Below are 25725 nucleotides of genomic sequence, written 5' to 3'. Positions count from 1 at the left end.
TGCTCAAAATGGCAGCACCATCTATCCAATTTCCCAACCCACAGACCTGGGACCATCTTTCCTTCACTCTTCCCTCTCCTTACCCCTGAGCCTAATTGATCACAAAGTCTTAGCCATCCTAACTTCTAATCTCTTTTCTGTGTTCTCTACGTTTAAGCACCACAGTCTAGGTATAAAAGGGACTTCTAGATTTCTCTCCTACATTCTGTTGGCTCCATTTGGGCTCATTGCAGGCCCTGAATCTTCGTTGACTTCATCCCTGCCTCTTTGGTTTGGAAAGACCTTAGCTTCCCAGGCTCACCTCTAAGTGTTTGCTGTAGCCATTGAGTTGAACTCATCCCCAGGATCTTGCCACTCTTGGTAGGATTCTGGATTGGTTGGGATTAAGTTTGGTTTGGGTGGACTCCGGGTGTTGGTGATGGACAGGGAGGCCTGGCGTGCTGTGGTTCATGGGGTCACAAAGAGTTGGACACGACTGAGCGACTGAACTGAACTGAACTGAAGTTTGGTTTTGAGTTATCAAAATCCAGAATAACTGGGCCTTAAATAAGCTGGAAGTATAATCATTTCTCTTTTTTTTCTAATTTTATTTTATTTTTAAACTTTACATAATTGTATTAGTTTTGCCAAATATCAAAATGAATCCGCCACAGGTATACATGTGTTCCCCATCCCGAAAAATCTCCAAAGGAAATCAGTCCAGGGCTGGTGTGATTCCCACCCCTACTCCCCCAACAACAGTGTTTCAATTTCTGCTTCTGAGGGAACCCAAATGAAAACAAAAGTATAAAAACTCACTTGGAGCATTTGACTGAGATATGCACGTGACACCAACCTTACATCAGAAAGCAAAGAAGAACTGAAGAGCCTCTTGGTGAAAGTGAAAGAGGAGAGTGAAAAAGTTGGCTTAAAACTCAACATTCAGAAAACTAAGATGATGGCATCCAGTCCCATCACCTCATGGCAAATAGATGGGGGAAACAATGGAAACTGTTGAGAGACTTTATTTTGGGGGGCTCCAAATTCACTGCAGATGGTGACTGCCACCATGAAATTAAAAGATGCTTGCTCCTTGGAAGAAAAGCCTAGACCAAAAGCTGTCTAGGTGAGAGCAACCTAAAGAGCAGAGACATTACTTTGCCGACAAAGGTCTGTCTAGTCAAAGCTATGGTTTTACCAGTAGTCATGTTCTTTTCTCCACAAAGAAAGCTGAGTGCCAAAGAATGGATGCTTTTGAACTGTGGTGTTGGAGAAGACTCTTGAGAGTCCCTAAGACAGCGAGGAGTTCCAACCAGTCCATCCTAAGGAGATCAGTCCTGAATATTTATTGGAAGGACTGATGCTGAAGCTCCAAAACTTTGGCCATGTGATGCAATGAACTGACTCATTGGAAAAGCCCCTGATGCTGGGAAAGATTGAAGGTGGGAGGAGAAGGGGACAACAGAGGGTGAGATGGTTGGATGGCATCACCGACTCGATGGACATGAGTTTGAGTGAACTCCGGGAGTTGGTGATGGACACGGAGGCCTGGCATGCTGTGATTCATGGGGTCGTAAAGAGTCGTACATGACTGAGCAACTGAACTGAACTGACTGATAGCCAGTTAACAATGTTGTGATAGTTTCAAGTGGACAGCAAAGGGTAGTTGCTATTTTCAATGAGTAATGGAAAAGACAAAAACAGGAGCATATGTTAAAAGAAAAAAGAGACATTGTTTCTAGGAAATTCTTTGTGTTTGCTCCAGTCATCTAAGGTTGCTTATCTCAGTCATTTCAAGCAGGTTTTTAATGAGCTATTGACCAACACTCCTAAAAAGCCCCTCAAAAAGCATGTCCTGCTATCAATGACTCATCATTAAACAAACATTCACTGAGCACCTACTGTGTACCAGGTTGTGTGTTAGATGCTGGGGATACGGATATGTGGAGTCAAAGGCTGCTTTGAAGCATGGTGTAAGTGGGAGAAGGTCAACAGGCAAGAGTTCCAAGGTCTGTCAAGAGGATTCTTGGAAGACCTCTCAGAAGGGCTGGGACAGTGCCAGTTTGCAGCTGGGGTGTTTGAAAGTACCCAATAGATAACTCTGGCCAACCTGAAATGGAATAACTTACAAAGATAAAACAAAGGAAGTTGGCAGGTAGAGAGAAAAATGTTAACTTCACCCTTGATAGAGCTGATACTGGAGAACATAGTGGCTGAGTTGGTAAAGAATCTGCCTGCAATGCAGGAGACCTGGGTTGGATCCCCGGCTTGGGAAGATCCCTGGGAGAAACAAATGGCAACCCACTCCAATACTCTTGCCTGGAGAATTTCATGGATAGACGAGGACAGGCTGCAGTCCATGGAATTGCAAAGAGTCGGGACACAACTGTGTGACTTTCATTTTTTTTCAGTTTCATATGCCAACAAGGGAGCTTCCCAATCAGAATTGGACTGATCCACCCACCCAGCATCCAGGGACAGAGCCTGCCCCTGGAGCACTGGAAGACAAGGACTGGGGCAGCTTGTACTCAGAACGTTAGGGTTTAGACAATCCATGTCCACATATTGTCTGTAAGGTATAAACAGTGTGGTGTAAACATGTAAACATGTATGAATGAACTTTACTCCTTAAAGCTAATCCTTAGATTAATCAATCCTTAGATTAATCCTTAGAGGTGGTTAGTTAGCATTTGAACCCACATTCCAGAGAAGTTGAAGCACTACAAATGTCATTATCTAAATCTACAGCCAGAGGATGTTAATAAATATGTTAGAGATAATTTTTCATTGCTGAAATGAATGGCATTTGATATGTATATACATATATGGCATGCTAGAAAGATTATACTGGCCTAATGGTCCTCACAGAAGTAAAGGAGCTCTCTTGGGTCTCTTCTATAAGAGACTCATTCCTTAGAGCTTTACCCTAATGACCTAATCACCTCCCAAAGGTCCCACCTTCTACTACCATCACCTTGGGAGTTAGATTTCAATACACAAATTTTCAGGGGACATAGTAGGGACAGAGGTTTGTAGTGTCATCTCTAGTTTCAACATGTGAGCACAATTCACAGAGAAGTATTCAGTCTATAAATATTTGTTGGGCCATTAATATATCAATAGCAAATATACAGTAGTAACCCTAGATGGTAGATGGTATTTCCAAAGATAACCACCACAGTTTTCCAAGGGTAAAATTTTTTTCTGTATGCTATGTATATAGTGCCCAGAAACCAGGGGTCCCTTAAATATGTTTCTTATGTTCAGTAGATGATTAACCTCTGCATACACATTGCGTTTGTGAAGGGAATGGCAACCCGCTCCAAGACTCTTGTCTGGAGAATCCAATAAACACAATGCCTGGCATGTGGAAGTTTCTCAATAAATACCTGCTGAATAAATAAAGGCATAAATCTAGAAGAAGCATAAAACCCTTCTGTGCTAGCTAGCCATTGCTGCATAGCAAATTACCCCAGACGTTAGCATCTTAAAACAATGATCATTTCTTATCTCACAGTTTCTCTGAGGGAAAAGTCAGGAAGCAGCATGGCTGGGTGGTTCTGGCTCAAGGTCTCTCACAAGGTTGCAATCGAGGTGTCAGCTAGGACTACAGTCATTCAAAGCTTGATGAGGCAAGAAGACCCCCTTCAAAAATACTCACGAGGTTGTTGGCCAGAGTTGCCAATTTTTCTCATGTTGGCTTCCTCATAGGGCTGCTCACACAGGGCAGCCGGCCTGCTCTAGAACAGATGATCATGATGCAAAAGAAAGGCCACATTGCCCTTTATGACCAAGTCTCCAGTCACCATCACTTGGGCCTTATTCTGTTCATTAGAACCAAGTCACTAAATTCAGCCATCACTTCAGGGAAAAGGATTACAAAATATCAGAGGATCACTGGGGACCATCCTGGAGGGCTACGTACCACACCTTGGGAATTGTCAACTGGCTGCAAATAGCAGCCTCCAAATGCTCAGACAAATGTGTTCTTTGCTGTGAAACTGGTTATAAATTGTTTATCAACCTTTCTCTCGTAGTTTTGCGAACATGGTAACACTACTACCTCTTTGCTTTTCAAATGCAAAGGGCATTTCAGCAGGTAAATGGACAGTGATAACAACTACTTTTGCACTGCAAAGATTCCAGGTCGGTTCAGATAAATTGCTTTGAGCAAGTTTTGGTTACCATCCTTTTTTTAATTAAAAAAAAAAAATTTTTTTTGGCTGCACAGCATGTGGAATTTTAGTTCCCCAACCACGGATTGAACCCACATTCCCTTGCTGGAAGCACAGAGTCTTAACCACTGGACTGCCAGGGAAGTTCCTGGGTTCCTATATTTGAAGTACAAGATTGTTCTTCTGACTAGAATGAAAGTTCAGTTTGTACTTCTCAAGCCCATCTTCACCAATTCAGCAAAGCTAGATACCAGTTTGAGCATTAAAAAGAAAAACTACTAATTCTGATAGCCCATTTTACTTAAACTCTTAGTCTAAGATGACCTGTAAAAGCAAGCAAAGTATTAGCTTGCTGCAAACGTAATTGTGGTTTCAGACCATAAATTTTAAATCATTATAGATTCAAGCATATCTTTATGACTCAAAACAGGAACTATTACAATCAAGAAATTTTTGCCAACAAAAAATGTTTGTTTATTCCTGTAGCATAAAAATCTGTGCTTCACAAAACCAGAAATATAGACCAATGGAACAAGACAGGAGGCAAGAATGTACAATGGGGCAAAGACAACCTCTTCAGTAAGCAGTGATGGAAAAACTGGACAGCTACATGTAAAAGAATGAAAGTAGAACACTTCTTAACATCATACACAAAGAGAAACTCAAAATGGAATAAAGATCTAAATGTAAGTCCAGGAACTATAAAACTCTTAGAGGAAATCATAGGCAGAACACTTGATATCATAAATCAAAGCAAGATCCTCTATGACCCACCTCCTAGAGTAATGGAAATACAAACAAATGTAAACAAGTGGGACCTGATTAAACTTAAAAGCTTTTGCACAGCAAAGGAAACTATAAGAAAGGTGAAAAGACAACCCTCAGAACAGGAGAAAATAATAGCAAATCAAACAACTGACAAAGGATTAGTTTCCAAAATATACAAGCAGCTCATTCATAGAACTCAATACCAGAAAAACCACCCAATTAAAAAATGGGGAAAAGATTTAAACAGACATTTCTCCAAATAAGACATACAGATGGCTAAGAAAGACATGAAAAGATGCTCAATATCACTCATTATGAGAGAAACACAAATCCAAACTACAATGAAGTATCACCTACACCACTCAGAATGGCCCTCATCAAAAAGTGTACAAACAGGAGAGGGTGTGGATAAACACCTGCACTGTTGGTGGGAATGTAAATTGATACAGTCACTACGGAAGACACATGTACCCCAGTGTTCACTACAGCACTATTTACAATAGCTAGGACATGGAAGCAACCTAGATGTCCATCGACAGATGAATGGATAAAGAAGTTGTGGTACATATACACAATGGAATATTACTAAGCCATAAAAATGAACACATCTGAGTCAGTTCCAATGAGGTGGATGAACCTAGAGCCTATTATACAGAGTGAAGTCAGAAAGACAAAGATAAATATTGTATACTAATGCATGTATACAAAATCTAGAAAGATGGTACCAAAGAATTTATTTGCAGGGCAGCAATGGAGAAACAGAACAGACTCATGGACGTGGGGAGAAGGCACGAGAGAGCGGGCTGTATGGCAAGAGTAACATGATAACTTACATTGCTGCTGCTAAGTCACTTCAGTTGTGTCCGACTCTGTGCGACCCCAGAGACAGCAGCCCACCAGGCTTCCTCATCCCTGGGATTCTCCACGCAAGAACACTGGAGTGGGTTGCCATTTCCTTCTCCAATGCATGAAAGTGAAAAGTGAAAGTGAAGTCGTTCAGTCATGTCCAACTCCTCTCGACCCCATGGACTGCAGCCTACCAGGCTCCTCCATCCATGGGATTTTCCAGGCAAGAGTACTGGAGTGGGGTGCCATTGCCTTCTCTGGATAACTTACATTACCATATGTAAAACAGACAGCCAAAGGGAATTTGCTGTATATCTCAGGGATCTCAAACAGCGTCTCTGTACCAACCTAGAGGGGTGGGATGGGGAAGGAGATGAGAGGGAGGTTCAAGAGGGAGGGGACATATGTATACTTATGGCTGATTCATGTTGAGGTTTGACAGAAAACAACAAATTCTGTAAAGCAATTATTCTTCAATTAAAAAATAAAATTTAAAAATAAACAATTAAAAAAAAAATCTGTGCTTCAGGATTTGATTAAATTCTTGGAAAGCATTTTCTGCCTCCTGCTGGTTGTGGAAGCCTTTCCCCCACAAAAAGTTGTCAGGATGCTTGAAGAAGTGGTGGGCAGTTGGAAAGAGGTCAGGTGAATATGGCGGATGAGGCAAAATTTTGTACCAACCTAATATCACTATTATCAGGAATTTCTGATGTAAAGTGATTGGTGTTTGTCAAAGAACAAAACATGGATTTGCTTCAGGGAAGCGGGGATAAGTTTCTTTTTGCTCTTGGGTCTAAAACACACACACTTTCTCACACACAAAAAAATCAAAGTAAGGAAAATTAATTTTTATTAATATCAATTATTAATGAATAATTAATAATTTTTATTAAGGAATTTGCCACACAGAGATTTCGGGTGAGTTAGTCAGAGGCAAAAGTGGTCTCAGGTGAATATTTTCTAGTGGGTAAACATACATAGCCATTTGGTGGGATGGAGATAGGGGCCTTCGGTCTATTTTTAGCCCATTACGTCTGCAGCCTCAGCCAGTGCCTGCACAACTGTGTTCAGTGGAAAGTCTCTTTGTGCCCAATCCAAAGCTTCAGAAGAAGCAATTAAATGTTCATGAGAGGTAAACATGGAAAAGTGGAAAAAGCAATTTTCTCCTTACAGATCATTTGAATAAAACTCAGTATCAAAGATGACTGAAGAGAAACTTTCCCAATGACGCTATGGGTGTGAACATTTTCATAGAGATTTTCCCTAAAAACAGTTTTGCACAATAGCTGCCAAACCTGTCCCAGATGTTTCACAGCAGTCTTCTGAGATGGGATCTTCACTGAGGTCAGCAGAAACTCTAGCTGAATTGCCTTAAATCCTGTACCTCCAAGACCAAATGCAACTTAGGCCTTAGGAATTTTGTACCACCTTGGCCAGTTCTGTGTGGCTGGTAACCTTAGCCACCAAAAACATGCTTTTAAATCATTTTTATGTGACAATTAGATTAAAATTTGTCCTTTGAAGTCTGCTTCCAGTTGGCATTTTGGATATCACTTAAACTGAATCTCTGCTTTTGTGCTCATATGTTGGGCCATGGGGCCATAGGGCCTATTAAAGGGTTTTTTTTTTAATAAAAACAAATTTCATTTTAATATTGTTAAAACAGTAACACTAAAAAATGAGACTATGAGTATGCACTGCCAAGTCAATCCAAATAGCAATTCTGATTTAGAATTGATAAACTGTAAGATCCTAACGGTAACTAGCTATTATAAACATAAGTTCTATGTCAAGACAAGCTCTCAGCTACAGAATTCTAAAAATCCTAAAACTCCATCTCCTAAGGTACCAGCAAAGAGGAAAGGGATTTTTAATCTGAGAGGAGAGTAGCAATGGAGTTGCTGGTTACCAGAGGAGGAATTCGAGTCATCACAAGCAGGAAGAGTAGAGAAAGTGAAAGTGAAGTGGCTCAGTTGTGTCCGACTCTTTGCGACCCCATGGACTGTAGGCTATCAGGCTCCTCCGTCCATGGGACTTTCCAGGCAAGAGTGCTGGAGTGGATTGCCATTTCCTTCTCCAGGGGATCTTCCCAACCCAGGAATCGAATCCAGGTCTCCTGCATTACAGGCAGACACTTTACCGGCTTCAGAGAACACTAACTAAATTATATTTTTAAAACTTTCTTCCCCCAGTCCTAAAATTCACCCAGGAGAACGAGGCTGGTTTAACTGCAAAGCAGAGAAAATTGATCAGCCTGGAGGGCTGCACCTAGTCTGAGAGGTCGAATGGCATCTTGCTGATGACCTCCCCATTCTCATCGACTATCGTGTCGTAGGCCCAGCGGCGGTTGCAGCGGCAAGTGGGCCCGCACTTGGTGGACTTACACTTGGGGCACGGGTAGAAGCAACCCAGGCAGCCTTCATCAAGGCAGTCACACAGGTCAGCCTTATTGAAGGTGAGCCTGCCCTTTTCGTCATACTTGTTGACTTCACGTTTTTCAGGAACAAGCTCATTCTTCTTTGCCATTTGCCCTTTCTTTATCTGCTGCCTTACTTCAGGATTAAAGTTGGCTACCTGAGGCCAAGGATTTTGAAATGACAACCGTTTTAACTGCGGATCCAAACATTTCATTTGCTTCAGTTCCTTCTCGCTCGGTTTCTCAGGAGAACTTTGACGTGCAGGTCTCTCTCGCACGGAACTGCTCTTTTCTGCTTGTTCACTCATTTCTGCTCACCTGGGGACACAAACAAAGTCAGCAACCATTTGTGGGAGCTCAGTCAACCATGAGGACGCTGGAGCTGGTAAAAGTCATTTCAGAATGGGCCTATTAAGTTTTTACTTCAAACCTGGCTTAAGTGGATAGGAGCAAGTTTATCAACACCAACAAATCTTTGGACAAAAGTGCTTTTATAGATAGTATTTCCTCCTTTATTTAACCATCTCTTTTGTCTATCAAATGTTTAAATAACCATTCATGTTTGTCTAGACTAGTACTTCTCAAACATTAATGTGCATATGAATCGTTTCATGATTATGATTATGATTAACTAGATTATGATTCAGTTAGGACTGGGGTGGGGCCAGAGAGTCTACCTTTCTAATGTATGCCCAGATTGTACTGATATTGCTAATTCCAAACCTACTTTGAGTCTCAAGGGCCTAGAGCTAAACCAATAGTGATCAGGGGCAAAAATTGCTTGGTCAGGGGCAAAAATTGCTTTGCTTTAATAGAAACCCAGTTATTCTTCTTAGGTGAGTGGCCCTAGGATAGAAAAACAAGAGTTCTTTATGTAAAGAATCTCTTTCTCTCCACAATGCCCTACCACCACCCCCACACAAGGCAAACTCTTGACTTTTCCTCCAGCTAAATAGGTTTGAACAAAGAAAATACTGTTTGAATCACTTCAGATCAATAAACATATTCCTTGTTTCTCATGTCTGTTGTAAGTCATGGAAATTGGATGGGCACTTTTAGCGATTGCCTTTTCTCTTTAAAACATCAACACATTAGCTGTGGTTTATTTATTTTGCTTGAAGTGACCTCCAATTCTCCTCAAGAAACACTCTACAAGCTACTTTAAGGTAATTCATCATATTGAATTAGTGATTGGTTTTTAGAAGGCTTTCTAAAGTCAGTACATTCTCAAGGACTTTCAGTGTCGTTTCACCTCTCTCCATGTCTCACTGTCTCCCTGTGTATGTCTCTTCCCTCACCACTCCCCCCATCCCTCTGTTGTTCTCCTAATTGGCCCATGTCCTGCAGACTCCACAAAGCTTCCCAAACTACTGATAATTTAAAGCAGAGAGGCAGAGGACACCCATTTCTTTAAGGATGTTGTGCCTAGCTTCAAGAAGCAAACTGGCCAGAAGGAAGAGAGACAGAGGATGGGGCATCAGCTATGAGAGGATCACCATACTAGAGAAAAATTCCCTTTGCTTCTCACTGGAGAGTTTCAGGCAATTCCAGAGGACTGGCCACACTCTGTTTGATCCATACTACTAATTTCACACAACAGGTTCCTTTTAGGTCTTCCTTGTCACTTGAACGATGTAGTGTCTACAGAGAGGGAAAAACAACTGATTCCCCTGAATCTGTCTCTTGAATTGGATTTATTTGCCAGGATCTTGTTGAGTAAATACCCAGGACAGAAATAATATGGTTTCATAATTTCTATCTGCTGCTACTGCTAAGTTGCTTTAGTCGTGTCCGACTCTGTGCGACCCCATAGATGGCAGCCCACCAGGCTCCCTTGTCCCTGGGATTCTCCAGGCAAGAACACTGGAGTGGGTTGCCATTTCCTTCTCCAATGCAGGAAAGTGAAAAGTGAAAGTGAAGTCACTCAGTCGTGTCCGACTCCTAGCGACCCCATGGACTGCAGCCCACCAGGCCTCCGTCCAGGTAAGAGTACTGGAGTGGGTTGCCATTGCGTAATTTCTATCTAAGTTACTCCAGTGTCTTGGCAGGTCTAGAACATTTAGTTGTTTCGTTACTCTTATTCTTTGAGTTGTAATTTCATAGTTGACTACTTACTTTACTTTTTTTGGGGAAAAAAAGGGTAGCAGCTACCTTTCTGATACATTACCCTAGGCAGAGGAGCCTCAGGCATCACACTGCCAGGGATCAGACACTAGCACTGTCTCCACCACTAACTATCTGACTTTAACTTAACATGACTTCAGTTGCTTAACCTCAGTTTCCTCATCTGAAAATGGGGATACTAATAGTACCTTCTCTATGGGTATGCCCTAAATTAGGTGCAGTGAGAACTTCAAAGATGATAATAAGACCAGGTTTCTGCCTGCAAAGGTTTGGCAATCTCCACTTGAGAGATCAAGTGTCTGCAGCTCACTGCAAGGACAGGGAAAGGTGCTCCAGTTCAGATTCAGAGAACCCTGTGGGGGGTGGGGGTGGGGTTCGTAATAATCAAATATCAATAGAGGCATCCCTATTTAGAACTAGGCTTTATATCTTTTTTCTGCAACCCCCCCCCCAGTTTAGTGAGGTCCTGTCACTCATTTGTGTCCAACTCTTTGCAACCCCATGGACTATAGCCCTCTAGGCTCCTCGTTCCATTTTCCAGGCAAGAATATTGGAGTGGGTTGCCATCCCCTTTTCCAGAACTAAGCTTTACATCTTAAAAAATTCCAGTTCATCCCCATAATGGTAAAAAAAGTCAGTGTGTGTGTGTTTATGTGCAAATTTGCCACCATAATTCAGTCTAAAGCCACTATTTTTTTTCATTCATTCAACAAATATTGATCTGGAGTCTATCATATATGCTAGGAATTGTGCCCTATTTATTGCAGTCACAATTGCACACACAAATCCAGAGTCCTTCAAGCAGTGGCCTTTACAAAAATGAATCCTACTAGTCCTGTCCGACTCTGTGCAACCCCATAGATGGCAGCCCACCGGGCTCCACCATCCCTGGGATTCTCCAGGCAAAAACACTGGAGTGGATTGCCATTTCCTTCTCCAGTGCAAGAAAGTGAAAAGTGAAAGTGAAGTCGCTCAGTCGTGTCCAGCCCTTCGAGACACCATGGACTGCAGCCTACCAGGCTCCTCCATCCATGGGATTTTCCAGGCAAGAGTAGTGGAGTCGGGTGCCATTGCCTTCTCCGAACATGATACTAACAGGATATAAATCAAGTACAGTCCAAAACCAAGTTACTGAAGGACATAAAAGAAAATGTGAAAAAACAATGGAAAGAGCTTGATGGCCTGGTGAAAAGAACATTTTGTGATTATTTTAAGCACTTTACTCATTCACATCACATGACAAATTCCATCTTTATGTGTGTAATGATTTTTATTATTTAATTTTACTAAACAAAAGGATGATCTGAGACATTTTCTACCAAGATACTTGTATGATTCACCATCTGCCCTGCTTTTTCATTCCTATGCCCCAAAATTATCCTCAGTATGAATACGTTGAAACCACTTATGCCTTTGGGCATACATACCTGGTCTTCTTACATGGAATGGTCGCCCTGATTTTGATACGACTCTCTCTCATACTTCAATAAACCCTTTCCTTACATATTCTCTCATAACAAAGACCTGCTCTAACTAAGTTGTTTACAATGTAACCATGGCCATCATTTACTTTACCTTTGCAATTATTTCTATCATCATGATATAATATATGACAATGTGTTTGTGTATAGGGAGGAAGCAAAGCTTCTATCACATGTGCAACTAGAAATAGTGACTTACAAATATCATGCATCTGAAATACAAAGAATAGAGATGAACTTCATGTATTTGAGATCCTCCTTCAGAGGCCTATCTCCTCTTCTACTCAGTTAATCAAATGCAGATAACTTCATGGACCCAGATACCTAGAGCAATACAGAGGTGGGGGTAAAGAAGTGAGGACATCAGAGCAGCTGAGAGTTTCTGGGAAGTCTTGAGTATGCAAATTCAGATTTCACCTTGGCCTGGAAATATGCCAAGCACATTGGCAGAAGTCTGAAGATGTGATATGCCTGAGGATTGTGTGGAGAGATATGGTGTATATTCTCATAAGATCACACGTGTCAGATACATTAAAAAAATATAGAAACAAAAATGAATAAATTGGGGTAAAATTCTTTCACTCTTCAATTTAGCAAAATATCTGTGTAGGCCAATTTTAAGGCACAGTATTTGGTTTAGAAACAGGCATCAAGACTCTGGTGGAGAAACTCAAAGTTTAGTTATGAATAGCTGTGAACCAAACACAAAACTGATTCTCAATAAAAGAAAATAGAATCAGGTTACAATGAGACCTTTTACTGCAAGAACACTATAATAGCTCAATTTGCTGGATACTGCAAGTAAAATCACCAGGCAGCTGAACAGATGTGGCCATTTTATGTTCAGCTATAGCACACTCAAGACTTCTCTGGTAACTCAGATGGTAAAGCGTCTGCCTACAATGCGGGAGACCCGGGTTCAATCCCTGGGTCAGAAGATCTCCTGGAGAAGGGAATGGCAACCCACTCCAGTATTCTTGCCTCCCCCGCCCCCCACCCAAAAAAGGGGCTCAAAGAAATATTGGGCTTCCCTGGTGGCTCAGAGGTTAAAGCATCTGCCTGCAATGTGGGAGACCTGGGTTCAATCCCTGGGTCGGGAAGATCCCCTGGAGAAGGAAATGGCAACCCACTCCAGTATTCTTGCCTGGAGAGTCCCATGGACAGAGGAGCCTGGTGGGCTACAGTCCATGGGTTTGCAAAGAGTCAGATACAACTCAGCAACTTCACTTTCTATAGCACACTCAACCTTTGACATGAGATATGTTTGTCAACCAGAATTGTTAGCTTAAACCCCAGGGCCTCTTAAACCCTTGACCTCTCTCAAAAATGTTGGGAGGATATGTTGAGGCAAACAATTTAGGGAAATTCAAAATAGAAATAAATGCTCGGTGAATGCATTTGAACCTTTGACATTCCAATCCTGTTGGTCAGGAAAGATCTTGGTATTTTCACAGGGAAATATTTTTCCTTTTGAAATCACTTTGAAGGTAACATTATTTTCTTCTGGTCACTCAACTATTTATTTACTTGTCATAAAATAAAGTGAAAAAACTCTGAGCCCAACCACATAAAAGTCTTATCTTTCTTACCATAGTTCTGTTAGTCCTTAAATTTCATGGTGCTGAAAATATCCTTTTTGTGTTTCTTTTCTGGATTGTTCTCCCTCTGAGCAATGGTTACCAGAATCTTTTAGAATGACATGTATTTGCTAATTGAATTAAAGGTGAAATAATGGAAGACTTTTCTTTTCCCCAACTATCTGGGTGATATTCTTAATCTGGAAAACAGATGTTTCAACATCTTTTTACATCTTTGTGTTCATGATTACAGTAAGGTTTCAGAATATTCCAAATGATTCCAATTCACTTTCCACATAGTTGGAAGCAGGAATCCGTTAAGATGAACCCCTTTAAACTTACATGTAATAATAGGAGGTGAAAGAAGGTAGAAAAGGGAGGGAGGAGTCCACTAGACTTGTTCTTGGTTGATGTTTTTCATACTTCTCTCAGCTCTCAAAACTGTCTTTTTGTTTAATTCACTTATTGAAGCAGTAAATGCTTTTTATTATCCCACGCACACAGATTAAAAATATTAAAATATACTTACCAAGTGGAAGATGAAAGATAATCCTTATTTAGGTGGTTACACTACTTTCACCGAAGACAGTCCTTTTACCTAAAACACCAGAAAAAGGCAGTTTATCATCTATTCATTAGGGGGAAAATGTGTTAAATGTAACACACGAATAAAATCTCCTGTCCTTCCCAATAATTGTATCTCTTAATTTGCATCTTTCATCTAAAAATGTTTATACAAATTTTTTAGGCCATTGGTATTTGAGAAAATGGGAGGAAAATGGTTATTACTGAAATAGTTTTAATGAAAAATAGTTTCAAATGTTCAGATTATGTTAAAAAAAAAAAAAAAAAAACGAAGGGGGCAAAAGAAATCTTATTACAGTAGAACCCTGGCTGAAAGTTTCAAAAATTTAGTCTTTTAAAAATCCTTCAGTAATAGTAATAATCAAAGAGATCCTTTTCGTTTAACAGTGAGAATGATTAATTTGGAATTAGAAAAATATCACATTTTCCATAACTGATACTGGGAATCAAAGATGTATGGGAACTCTGTCTATATTTGAGGTTATACAAAAGCCTTGGTGTATACAGAAGTGGAAATTCTTAGGTCCTGCACCCAGAAATTCCAATTCAATAAGTCTGGGGGGTTGCCTGTGACTCTGCCTTTTTAACAAACAGCCCTGTGATTCTGATGTTGGTGGTCCAGGGACCACACCCGGAGAAGGCTGGTTGTGTAACCCTTCTGAGATTGTAAAAGAGCCCAGCTCTGCCTGCCATCCTCTGATCGCACAGCTGTTGCTAAATATCCTTCAACAAAGATCTTTAGGGAGATGACTTTCATACAGTTTGATATCTTGAGATATATTCTGAGTGATCCTCAGTTATGACAGTTAAACACCTTTGATTAATTCACTACACTCCTCCTGAAATTAGTGAATATATGAGGGAGTATCTGGTAACTGTCTACAACCACGCTACGTATTTGGCCAGAACCCTCTGGTTAAATAGAGGTGGGGCTGCCTATTCACCTAGATTTGAAATACAAATGAAATATTAGAATTCAAATGAAGGACTCTTAGCCTACCACCATTATATACTGAGGTGTTCCCTGGTGGCTCAGAGGTTAAAGTGTCTGCCTGCAATGCGGGAGACTCAGGTTCGATCCCTGGGCCGGGAAGATCCCCTGGAGAAGGAAATCGAAACCCACTCCAGTACTCTTGCCTGGAGAATCCCGTGGACGGAGGAGCCTGGTAGGATACAGTTCACAGGGTCCAAAGAGTTGGACGCGACTGAGCCACTTCACTTTATTATATACTGGAGAAGAGATGTCATTTGGAGCAAATCATAAGAGACAGCGCCCATACATTAAAAAGTTGTGGAAAGGGTAAAGAGAAGGGGTTGAATTTAGACAAAGATCTGGTTATTTTGACACCTGGTATATAGTATAGTCTGTTTTGCTGAATTTCACCAGCTCTTGCTTCTGTTTGTCTTCCTAAATAAAATTAGATGTGTTCCTGCAAGCAGAATGTAAGAAGGCTTCTGGTGAATTCTAGACTGTCTCTGAGTAGTGTGTCCCTCATCACAAATACCTGGAGTGGGGGAGGATCCAGAAAGCTGCCACGCCCACAGAACTGCTTTTCTGTGCCTGCCAACGAGTGCTGGAGCAGTTCTACAAAGGAGGCCAGACAAGCGCTTACAAATGAGGCACAGGTAGAGTTCCTATGGGATCCAACTACTTATTTCTTCCCTCCTTACCCACCCTTCTTGTCTCCTCTGTTGACACTCTGCAGAAGGGAAGTGTGGAAGAATGTATTATCTCTTCATAATTTTTCCTTCTGTTTTCTGACACATATGAACAGACCTCAATCTGATTCATAGCCTTAAGCAGAGCTGCCATAAGTGACCCATAGACACATGAGTAAGAACATCAGTGGTATCTTAGTCAACCACTAAGATTTAGGGGTGGGGTGTTTGCTATGCAGAAGCATCATAGCCTTAGCCAAATAACACACGAGGGTAACTGCCATTTACTTGGGACTCACTGCTTGCCAAGCACCACTAACATTAGCTCCTTTACTCTACAAAATTTCCTTCTGAGATCTGCTATTGCTTCCATCTTTCATGAAACATCTGCTCAGAGAAGGCAAGGACTCATAGCTAACAAGTGGCTGACCCAGAAACTCAAATTCACGTGTACCCACGTTCAAATATTGCATTGGCCAAAAAGTGCATTTGTGTTTCTTGTGACATTTCATGGAAAAACCAGAATGAACTTTTTGGCCGACCCAATACAATGATTGTTCCATGGCTTTTTCCTATTTTTCCTGCAGTTGAAACCACAGGTGATAGCAACACCACCACATAAAGCACATTTTCACTCTTTTATGAAGGGCACTTTCCCGGGTCTTTTTTCAATCCAATTACTAATTGGGATACTTAAGTTCTGTTTAGCTCTGCTCTGGATTGAATCATAGCCCATGAGATTTGAAATGGTTAAGTCTTCAGTTTGGAAAGTATTGTGCTTTAGAAACCACAGGAAGGCTTAAAATAGATTGGAATATTCTGAGGTTATAGGTAGGAGAGAAAATGTACCAGATAAAAACCCGTTGAGCCAGTGTTTTGAGCTTTTCTTGACTAAACCAGACAGACTCCACAGAAACTACTCAGGATCCTCCCTGTGACCCCACTGCAAGAGACAACCATTCAGAAAGCACCACCAGGATTGTTGCAGTGACACTGAGAAGGAAATATTTCCCATTTCTGGCTGCCCATTAGAATCACTTGGAGACCTTGAGAAAAAAAAAATCTGGGCCGTGATGACAAAGAAACTCAACTGACATTTCTGGGTGAGAAGCTGAGCATTTTCTTTTTTTTTGGTGGGGGAAATGTGAAATTTTTAAAGTTCCCCAGGTAATTTTATTCTCTTTGACCACACTGAGTAGTGTGTGGGATACTAGTTCCCAGATCAGGGAACAAACACTGGTCACTCCCCCACACCTGTCTGCAGTGTGAAGCGTTGAGTCCCAACCACTGGACCACCAGGGAATTCCCCCCATGTGACTCTAATAGGCAACCAGAGTTGCCACCCGCCTAAGCTACACTGGTGGAGAAGGCAATGGCAACCAAGTCCAGTACTCTTGCCTGAAAAATCCCATGGACAGAGGAGCCTAGTAGGCTGCAGTCCATTGGGTCACGAAGGGTCGGACATGACTGAGCGACTTCACTTTCACTTTTCACTTTCATGCATTGGAGAAGGAAATGGCAAGCCACTCCAGTGTTCTTGCCTGGAGAATCCCAGGGATGGCAGAGCCTGGTGGGCTGCTGTCTATGGGGTCTCACAGCATTGGACACAACTGAAGTGACTTAGCAGCAGCAGCAACAAGCTACACTGGTGGCTCAGATGGTAAAAATTCTGCCTGTGATGCCAGAGACCTGGGTTCAATCCCTAGGCTGAAAAGATCCCCTGGAGGAGAGTGTGGTAACCCACTCCAGTATTCTTGCCTGGAGAATTCCATGGACAGAGGAGCCTGGAGGGCTACAGTCCATGGGGTCGCAAAGAGCTGGACACAACTGAGCAGCTAAACACAGTGCAAGCTGTAATAGAAGATGGGCTTCCCTGGTGGCTCAGTGGTAAAGAATCCACCTGCTAATGCAGGAGATGTGGGTTCCATCCCTGGGTGGGGAGGATCCCCTGGAGGAGGGCATGGCAACCCACTCTAGTACTCTTGCCTGGAGAATCCCATGGACAGAGGAGGCTGGGGTGGCAAAGAGACAAGACGGAGCGACTCAACAAGAACAACAAAAGCTAGAAGATGGACACAAAAAATGTATTTGCTGATATTTAACATTAAAAGCCAGTTCTAGCCAATGACTCACTCATGGAGACTGGAGTGTCAGCTTTGCATGTCTTTGAACTTCCTACCTACTCTCCCATGATCATGCTTTACCATTTCTCTTTCTTCCATAGAATATTTACTGAATCTATAGTTATTTACTGAAATCCACATCTATGTTAATTCCTAAAGTGGTGTTTGCCAAGGGCTAGACTGTAAAACTGCAGCCATGAAATTAAAAGACGCTTACTCCTTGGAAGGAAAGTTATGACCAACCTAAATAGCATATTCAAAAGCAGAGACATTACTTTGCCAACAAAGGTTCATCTAGTCAAGGCTATGGTTTTTCCTATGGTCATGTATGGATGTGAGAGTTGGACTGTGAAGAAGGCTGAGCACCGAAGAATTGATGCTTTTGAACTGTGGTGTTGGAGAAGACCCTTGAGAGCCCCTTGGACTACAAGGAGATCCAACCAGTCCATTCTGAAGGAGATCAGCCCTGGGGTTTCTTTAGGAAGGAATGATGCTAAAGCTGAAACTCCAGTACTTTGGCCACCTCATGCGAAGAGTTGACTCATTGGAAAAGACTCTGATGCTGGGAGGGATTGGGGGCAGGAGGAGAAGGGGACGGCAGAGGATGAGATGGCTGGATGGCATCACTGACTCGATGGACATGAGTCTGAGTGAACTCTGGGAGTTGGTGATGGACAGGGAAGCCTGGCGTGCTGCGATTCATGGGGTCACAAAGAGTCGGACACCACTGAGCGACTGATCTGATCTGAGACTGTAAAAGTTTATAGAGTTTGTAAAGAATTCACTAAACTCTCATCTGCTAACTTAAAGAGGAGAGATGTCAGTGGCTTCATTGGCCAAATAAATAAAGCCCAGACTGCCATTTATACTGATTGTATACATGGTTCATACTCTCCTATGAATATTTTGGAGCACTGACATTCTAGTTTAATTTGCACATACAAGTTCCCAAGGATTAGCTGGGACTGGCATAGCCCGAGATTCAGACATGCATGCTATCTTGCTCCTGCATACAGAGACCCCTTGTGGCACTTATCTGACTGCCTCCCAGGATACGTGGGAAACTTTGTATTTCATTTACAGTAAGATACACAACTCTCTTATTGCACTGGTGCCAACTGATTTTTTTTATGCATTTGAATGAAAATAATATCTAAGATTTATGGAGTACTGTCTATATGCCAGGCACTAATCTTAGTGTTCTACATGCATTAACTCATTTAATCCTTAACTCTATGAGGTAGATGATCTAGTTATTGTCCTCATTTTACAAAAGAAAAAAACTGGGGCACAGAAAAATTAAGTAAGGTGTCTAAGGTCACACGCCTATTAAAGGATGAAGCAGGAATTTGAACCCAGAAAGTCTAGTTCCAGAATCTGGATTTTGAGCCACTAGAAATACCACATCCCTTAGTAGGTAGGGGACTGATCTGAGAACATTTTAGGAGAGGCTGTAGAGCAACCAGTAGTCTCGTCACTGCTAGTGGAAGTGCAAAGTGGTACAACCACAAAGAAACTGTTTGCTAACAGTTGATACCTACTAAAGCTGAACACCTGCTTAACCTATGACCCAGTGATTCCTGGGTACATATCCCAAAGCAGTGCATACGTGTGTTGATGAAAGGACATGAATTTGGGTGTTTGCAACAGCACTGAACTGGAAACTACCCAAAGGTCCATCAACAGGAAAGCAGATAAACACATTCTAGTGTATTTATAGGGCTGTGCAGCAATGAGAAGAAACAATGTATCACTACACAGAGTAATAAGGAAGGCTCTCAAAAACAGAATGCTGACTGAGAGAAGTCAGGAAAAAAGAGCACAGGCTATATGTTTCTATTTATATAAAGTACAGAGGCAGGCAAAAGGAATCTCTACTATTAGGGGTCAGGCTATTGGTTACCCCAAGGGGGAGAAGCTGTGTCTGGAATGAGTATTTGGGGGAGGGGGCTTCTGGGGTTGTGGCTAAAGATTTATTTACTTATTTGTGCTATGTGGCTTGTGGGATCTAGTTCCCAGACCAGGAATTGAAACCAGGCCCCCTGCAGTAGAAACATGGAGTCCTAACCACTGGACTGCTAGGGAAATCCCAAGTCCTCTTTATTGATCTGGTTATTGGCCACAGCATGTTTAAAGTTCTGAAAGTTCAGTGAGCTTTATATTTAGGTTACATGCACTCTTCTGTATGTACACTATCTATCAATAAAAAATTTGCAAGGGTACTACCTGTGATCAAATATTACCTAGGAGATTTCATTAAATATTTTCAAATAAACAATGCATATTTAAGGAAAGCAGTCATTCCAGGCAAGCGAAGAGTAAGTTTCTGCTATCTCTAGTTCTTCCCCCACTTTCCTGCTTTTTATCACAAATGCCAATCTGATGATTTACTAATAATAAGAGGAAATGACCAACTGAGTCAGGTATCTGGAATGGGTTCAGTGTGCCTGCCTCCAGACAGGAGTTCAAAGGCAGGGTAACTAATGAGAGTTGTGTGAAGCTATGGTTGGTAAGGGGGGCTTCCCTGGTGGCTCAGATGGTAAAGCATCTGCCTGCAGTGCGGGAGATCTGGGTTTGATTCATGGGTCAGGAAGATCCCCTGGAGAAGGAAATGGCAATCCACTCCAGCACTCTTGCCTGGAAAATCCCATGGACGGAGGAGCCTGATAGGCTACAGTCCATGGGGTCGCAAAGAGTCGGACACGACTGAGTGACTTCAGTTGGTAGGAGGTATCAAACAAAGGGTCCCTGGCTCACTCCCTTTGTATCTCCTGGAGCACTCACGAGGGTGTGGAAATAGCTTTGTTTTGTAGAAATCTTCAAGAATGAGGAAACTGAGGTCTCTGCTAAGAAGTGACTGACTCCACATGACACTCTGCCTAAGGGCAATCCCCTCTGAGGAGAGAGTCCTCACTGGAAGCAGGTGGACCAGCTCACAGTAGGAATTCTCACTACTCCTGCTCCCGTGTGTAAGCGACTCATCAGCCCCCCCTTTATATTTGAGGGGTAGAGCCCAATCCACCATGGCCTGTTTATCCCACTTCTGCCTTGGAGAGAAAGACTTCATTAACTGTCACAAAGGCAATGCTTTACCAGTGAAAGCACTACCTTCTGTTTGCCTAAAAAGTATGCCTACAAAAACCTTTTATCACTATAGATGCTGTCAGCCAAGTTCTTTCTGGTAAATTCTACAGCAAAGAACTTTTGATTCTAGCTCAAAAATTATAATTAAAACAGCCACAAAATTCACCTCTATTATCAGGCAAGACATGAACCTGGCCATCTTACCAGGTTTTTTCTTCCTCTGTGCACTGCACAGAATTACGGATAATTAAATATAAGATAACTTTGGCAAATACTTTTCTTAGAATTCTGCTGATTATTCTCAGGGGGAAAGTCGTATGTAAAGAAACTAGGTTGACTTAATTACTAAGTTTATTCATCAATCATTTAGTGAATTTGCTCCAGGTCTTATTTCCAGTTGCATTTTAAATTTCAATCTATTTTCAGAATCAGATTTATTCCCCCCTACCTCTCCTCATCACCTCTCCCACCACAGAAGCCATGCTGGGATTACCCTTAGTCCCACTAAGCCCTTGTGGGAAAGAAAGACTTCCGGTGAGAAGTGATAAGGGAGGGTGGGAGGGGGAGAGGTGTTGGACTCTTTGGGACCCCATGGACTGTAGCCGGCCAGGCTCCTCTGCCTATGGAATTTCCCAGGCAAGAATACTGGAGTGGGTTACCATTTCCTTCTCCAGGAGATCTTGCCAAGCCAGGGATCGAACCTGTGTCTCTTGCATCTCCTGCATTGGCAGGCAGATTCTTTACCACTGAGCCACAAGGGAAGCCCATCCTGGCCTTACCTGAGTTGATTTAAGGTCCCTTTCATCTGAGAGGCAAAAGAGGAAAGATCTCTGGATAGAGGGGTGACAGAAGACAAATTTTTAACCTGGTGTCAGCCCTGTGCCTCATCTGATGAGAGTTCTGGGGCCCCCTAGAGCGAGGGGTCAGTGCCTAATGGGTGAATGTGCTCTGTTCATCAGAGGTTCTGACATGTTGGGCCCAAGAAAGGGTTATGTGATTATTGTGCAGAGGAGATAAAATATGAAAAAAAATTACTCAAGATAAAGTAAAAAAGGGCAAGAAGGGTTATGCTCCCCAGACCTACTCTTTCTGAGACCATCACATAACACTGGGGCTGCTGCTGCTGCTGCTAAGTCGCTTCAGTCTTGTCCGACTCTGTGCGGCCCCAGAGACGGCAGCCCACCAGGCACCCCAGTCCCTGGGATTCTCCAGGCAAGAACACTGGAGTGGGTTGCCATTTCCTTCTCCAATGCATGAAAAGTGAAAAGTGAAAGAGAAGTTGCTCAGTCATGTCCGACTCTTAGCGACCCCTTGGAGTGCAGCCTACCAGGCTCCTCCTACTGGGGCTATAGGACCTTAAAGTGAGTGCTGGGAATGGCAAGTCATAGAATAGAAATAGGTGCCTACCTGGCAACCACGAAGTAGCAATAGATACGTGACAACAAACACAGCTCAGAAGAACATGCGCAAGCGTTTTCCTAACTACCTGTAAGATACTTGCCCTGTGAAGTCCTAGGAGCATCGAGGAATTTCTAGTTGCAGTTGGAAGATCGAGCCACTCAAAATGGCTGTGTTCTTGCTCTCTGTCTCTCCTCTGTCTGACTAGTGCCTACTTCACCTACACCCTACCAGCAGGACTAAGCTTCCCACCTCCTTGCCCCACGGCCCAGCTAACTATATCTTACCAAACGGCTGATGAGGAATCTGCGCCTCAACTGGTTTCCGCGATCAGCTGTTGCTGCGCAGCGGTAGACTTGGTGCCCACGAGTATGGGTTCTTATGTGCGCATGCGTGCGTGGTGAGCGCGCGCTTGTGTGCGTGTGTTGTGTGCGCATGCGTACTCTCGTGGACGTCCACGTGCATCTGTGGGTGCCCAAATGCGTGCATGGGTGCGTGTCTACGTATGTGCTTGCGTGCGTGTGTGCATGCGTGTGTGTATGCGTGCGTTCGTGGCAGCGTGCATGTGTGCATGGCTGCGTGTTTGGCCTCCTGCGTGTGTAAGCGTGTGCCTGAGTGCTTGCATGCATGGGCGCCTGGGTTCGTGGGTGCCTGTGTGCTTGCACGCGTGCATGTTAAGCCATGTCCCAGTCTGTGACTGTAGCCTGCCAGGCATTCTCCAGACGAGCATAGCCGTTTCCTTCTCCAGGGCGTCTGCCTGGCAGGGATCACCTGAGGTCAATTCCCGTACAATTGGTAATCCTGGCTTCCCCCAGCCCCCAGCAGTGAAACCTGCCAACGTGTCTGTCCTGCCTGCTTGCTCCAGCGTTGCACACGATGGGATGTTGTTCCAGGACCTTGCTGGAGACAGGCAGCGTCCTCCATCAGGTAAACCATGATGTCTTCGTCTCTGTCGCTGACTTAGGGCCCTTTCTTTGGTCGGGAAACTGGGCAAGTGAGGCCTTGCTGGCCTGTGGGATGCAGCAGAACAGTAGTCTTGGGCTAGGAATCCTTAATTTGGGCATAAATGTGTGTGTTTTTTAAATTTTATTTAGATAATATTTGGTTGTGCTGGATTTTTGCTGCTCAGGGGCTTTCTCTAGTTGGGGAGATCCGGGGCTTCTCACTGTAGTGGCTTCTCTTCCAGAGCACTGGCTCTAGGGCACGTGGGCTGAGTAGTTGTGGTGCACCGGCTTAGTTGCTCCAGGGCATACGGACCGGGAGGGATTGAACCAGTGTACCTGCATTGGCAGATGGATTCTTTTCCACTAGGTCACGCGGGAAGTCCAGTTTGAGCATAAAAATGTGACATCATTCATACCCAAACTGCTAAGATCTGGGAATATTTTAATTATTGCACAGTAGGGTGTGTTGCCCACTGTCCTTGCAGAAGATTATACAGATGGTGTTTTGTCAAACTACTTCCATTATATTAAGGTGCTCTGTGGAAAGAATATTCACTAATCAAAACAGTTTGAGAATACTGAATTAAATAACATTAAGTAGATGTCTTTACTGAAAACCTCATGTCATTAATGTGCTAATGGGGCAGTGAATCCTTGTGTCAATCAGGATATGCTAGGTTATGCTGCAACAAAAATTGACTCTAAAATTTCAGTGGCGTATATCAACAAAGGTTTATTTCACTAGTCCTGCCACACATCATCTTCTCTTTGGGACCTAGGCTGAAGCAACAGACTATTTGTCGTTTGTTAGTATTCAAGAGAAATTTATCTTTATTTTTACACAGAATAAAGTGCACAGGTCTTATGATTTTCTTTGTAGAAGTGCAAGGAAGTTAATGTCGATGGGACAAACTCTGATCAGTGTAGACAGGAGACAGCAGAGAGTCAGCAGCTAAGTTCCGTATGCGTTCCCTCTCTGATGGGCTGTAATGGGGCACAGTTCTTTCTTTTCATCTTGGTACCAGGTGGACACACCTGAGAGAATCAGCGGTTTCTGTCATAGTGTTTGATGGAAAGTTTGTTGGGAAGCAGTGACCAGTATCACAGGACATCATCTTACATTTGAATATTTATTTATTTATTTATTTATTTGGCTGCTCGGAATCTTCGTTGTGGCTCGTGGGATCTTTAGTTGTGGCGTGTGAACTCTTCTTTGCAGCATGTAGGATCTAGTTCCCAGACCAGGGACTGAACCCAGGCCCCCTGCTTTGGGAGTGTGGAGTCTTAGCCACTGGACCACCAGGGAAGTCCCTCACCTTGTATTTGAATCTCCCTCTTTTCTCCTCACTTTAGCTGCCATGGATTATATCTCCCATGAAAGCTTTAGCATTTAAACCTTTCTTCAGGCTCTGTTTTCCAGGGAACCCAGGGTAACACAGTGTGGGAAAATACCAGGGCTTTCTGGTCTCATAGACCAGTGGAATTGTGCTATGTTAGGCCTCCTTGGTATTTCTCCATCTCACAGAGTACGCACTCAGCTTTGCACATGCTGTTTCTCTATATGGAACATTCTTCTTTCAGACATATGCATGGTTTATTCCCTTACCTCCTTCAGGCATTGCCCAAATATTGCCTACTTACTGAGACCATCCCTTCTCTCCTATTTAAATTTGCACACATGTACTGCACTGTATTCCTTCACCCCTCATTTATTTTATTTATTGTTATCTCTAGAATAATAGCACCATATTATATCACATCATTCTTGTTAAGCTCCATGAGAGGAAGAACTTTCAGTAAGTATTTGTGGGGCAGCTGGATGGATGGATCAGATATGGATGAATGGATGGATAGAGTGGTGAATGAATAGATGAACAGATTGAGCAGTTGGTGATAAGGAGCTGTTCTTTTCCATGGTTCAGGATCTCTGTAAACATGGTATAAAAAAACTCCAAATGAACTTCAGTTTCAGGATTCATGGGCAGTTCAGAAAAGAACTGTTGAAGCAAACTGCGCTGAATGTTTTCTTCAGGTACTCCCATCAATGGTTGAGCTCATCAACTTTGGAAGGCGTCCTAGTATGCCTTCCAAACAGTCTCATTAGGTTGTTTGAAACTATTAATGTCAGGATATAACACTCTTATCCCTCCTTTTTCATCGTTAGTTAATGGATTAAATGTCCACTATAGCAGGGTTAATATCTACCCCAGGAAGAAGGTGGTCCTGGACTGTTGGCTAGCTGCATCTCATTCCATCTGATGCTGCTGAGATCTGGCCATCAGTGTGCATTTGAGGGAGACAACAAAAACCCACCGATAAGATAGCTGGAGAGCTTGCTAAGTTTAGAGGCATCCATTAATGGACTGTCAGTTTAGCAAAATGGCAGTTTGTTCTTTAAAATTTTTCTTTTGAGTTATTAATTTATGTAGAGCTAAAAGAATGCTTGGATTTTTAAGCCAGATCAGCTTGTGTTCACAAAAACATCCTACCTATATTAAGATGAGAAATGGCCATCTGTTTGTCTAGAAGAGAATTGCCTAGCTTTTGAGTACCTTCTAAAGTGGCA

General features: G+C 42.6%; 1 protein-coding gene across 1 annotated transcript; it reads right to left on the bottom strand.

The window, feature by feature from the left end:
* Nucleotides 1-6595: 6595 nt before the first annotated feature.
* Nucleotides 6596-23669, bottom strand: LOC112441485 (ARL14 effector protein-like). The gene is made up of 3 exons (XM_059883886.1): nucleotides 22503-23669; nucleotides 13896-13964; nucleotides 6596-8502 (listed from the first exon to the last, which is right to left on the bottom strand). Exon 3 carries the CDS (start codon nucleotides 8490-8492, stop codon nucleotides 8037-8039), a length of 456 nt encoding a protein of 151 aa, XP_059739869.1. The 5' UTR covers nucleotides 8493-8502; nucleotides 13896-13964; nucleotides 22503-23669; the 3' UTR covers nucleotides 6596-8036.
* Nucleotides 23670-25725: the final 2056 nt, after the last annotated feature.

This window comes from Bos taurus, chromosome X (genome assembly GCF_002263795.3).
Source record: "Bos taurus isolate L1 Dominette 01449 registration number 42190680 breed Hereford chromosome X, ARS-UCD2.0, whole genome shotgun sequence".
Classification (NCBI taxonomy): Eukaryota; Metazoa; Chordata; class Mammalia; order Artiodactyla; family Bovidae; genus Bos; species Bos taurus.
This window is presented reverse-complemented; position numbering and strand designations above follow the sequence as displayed.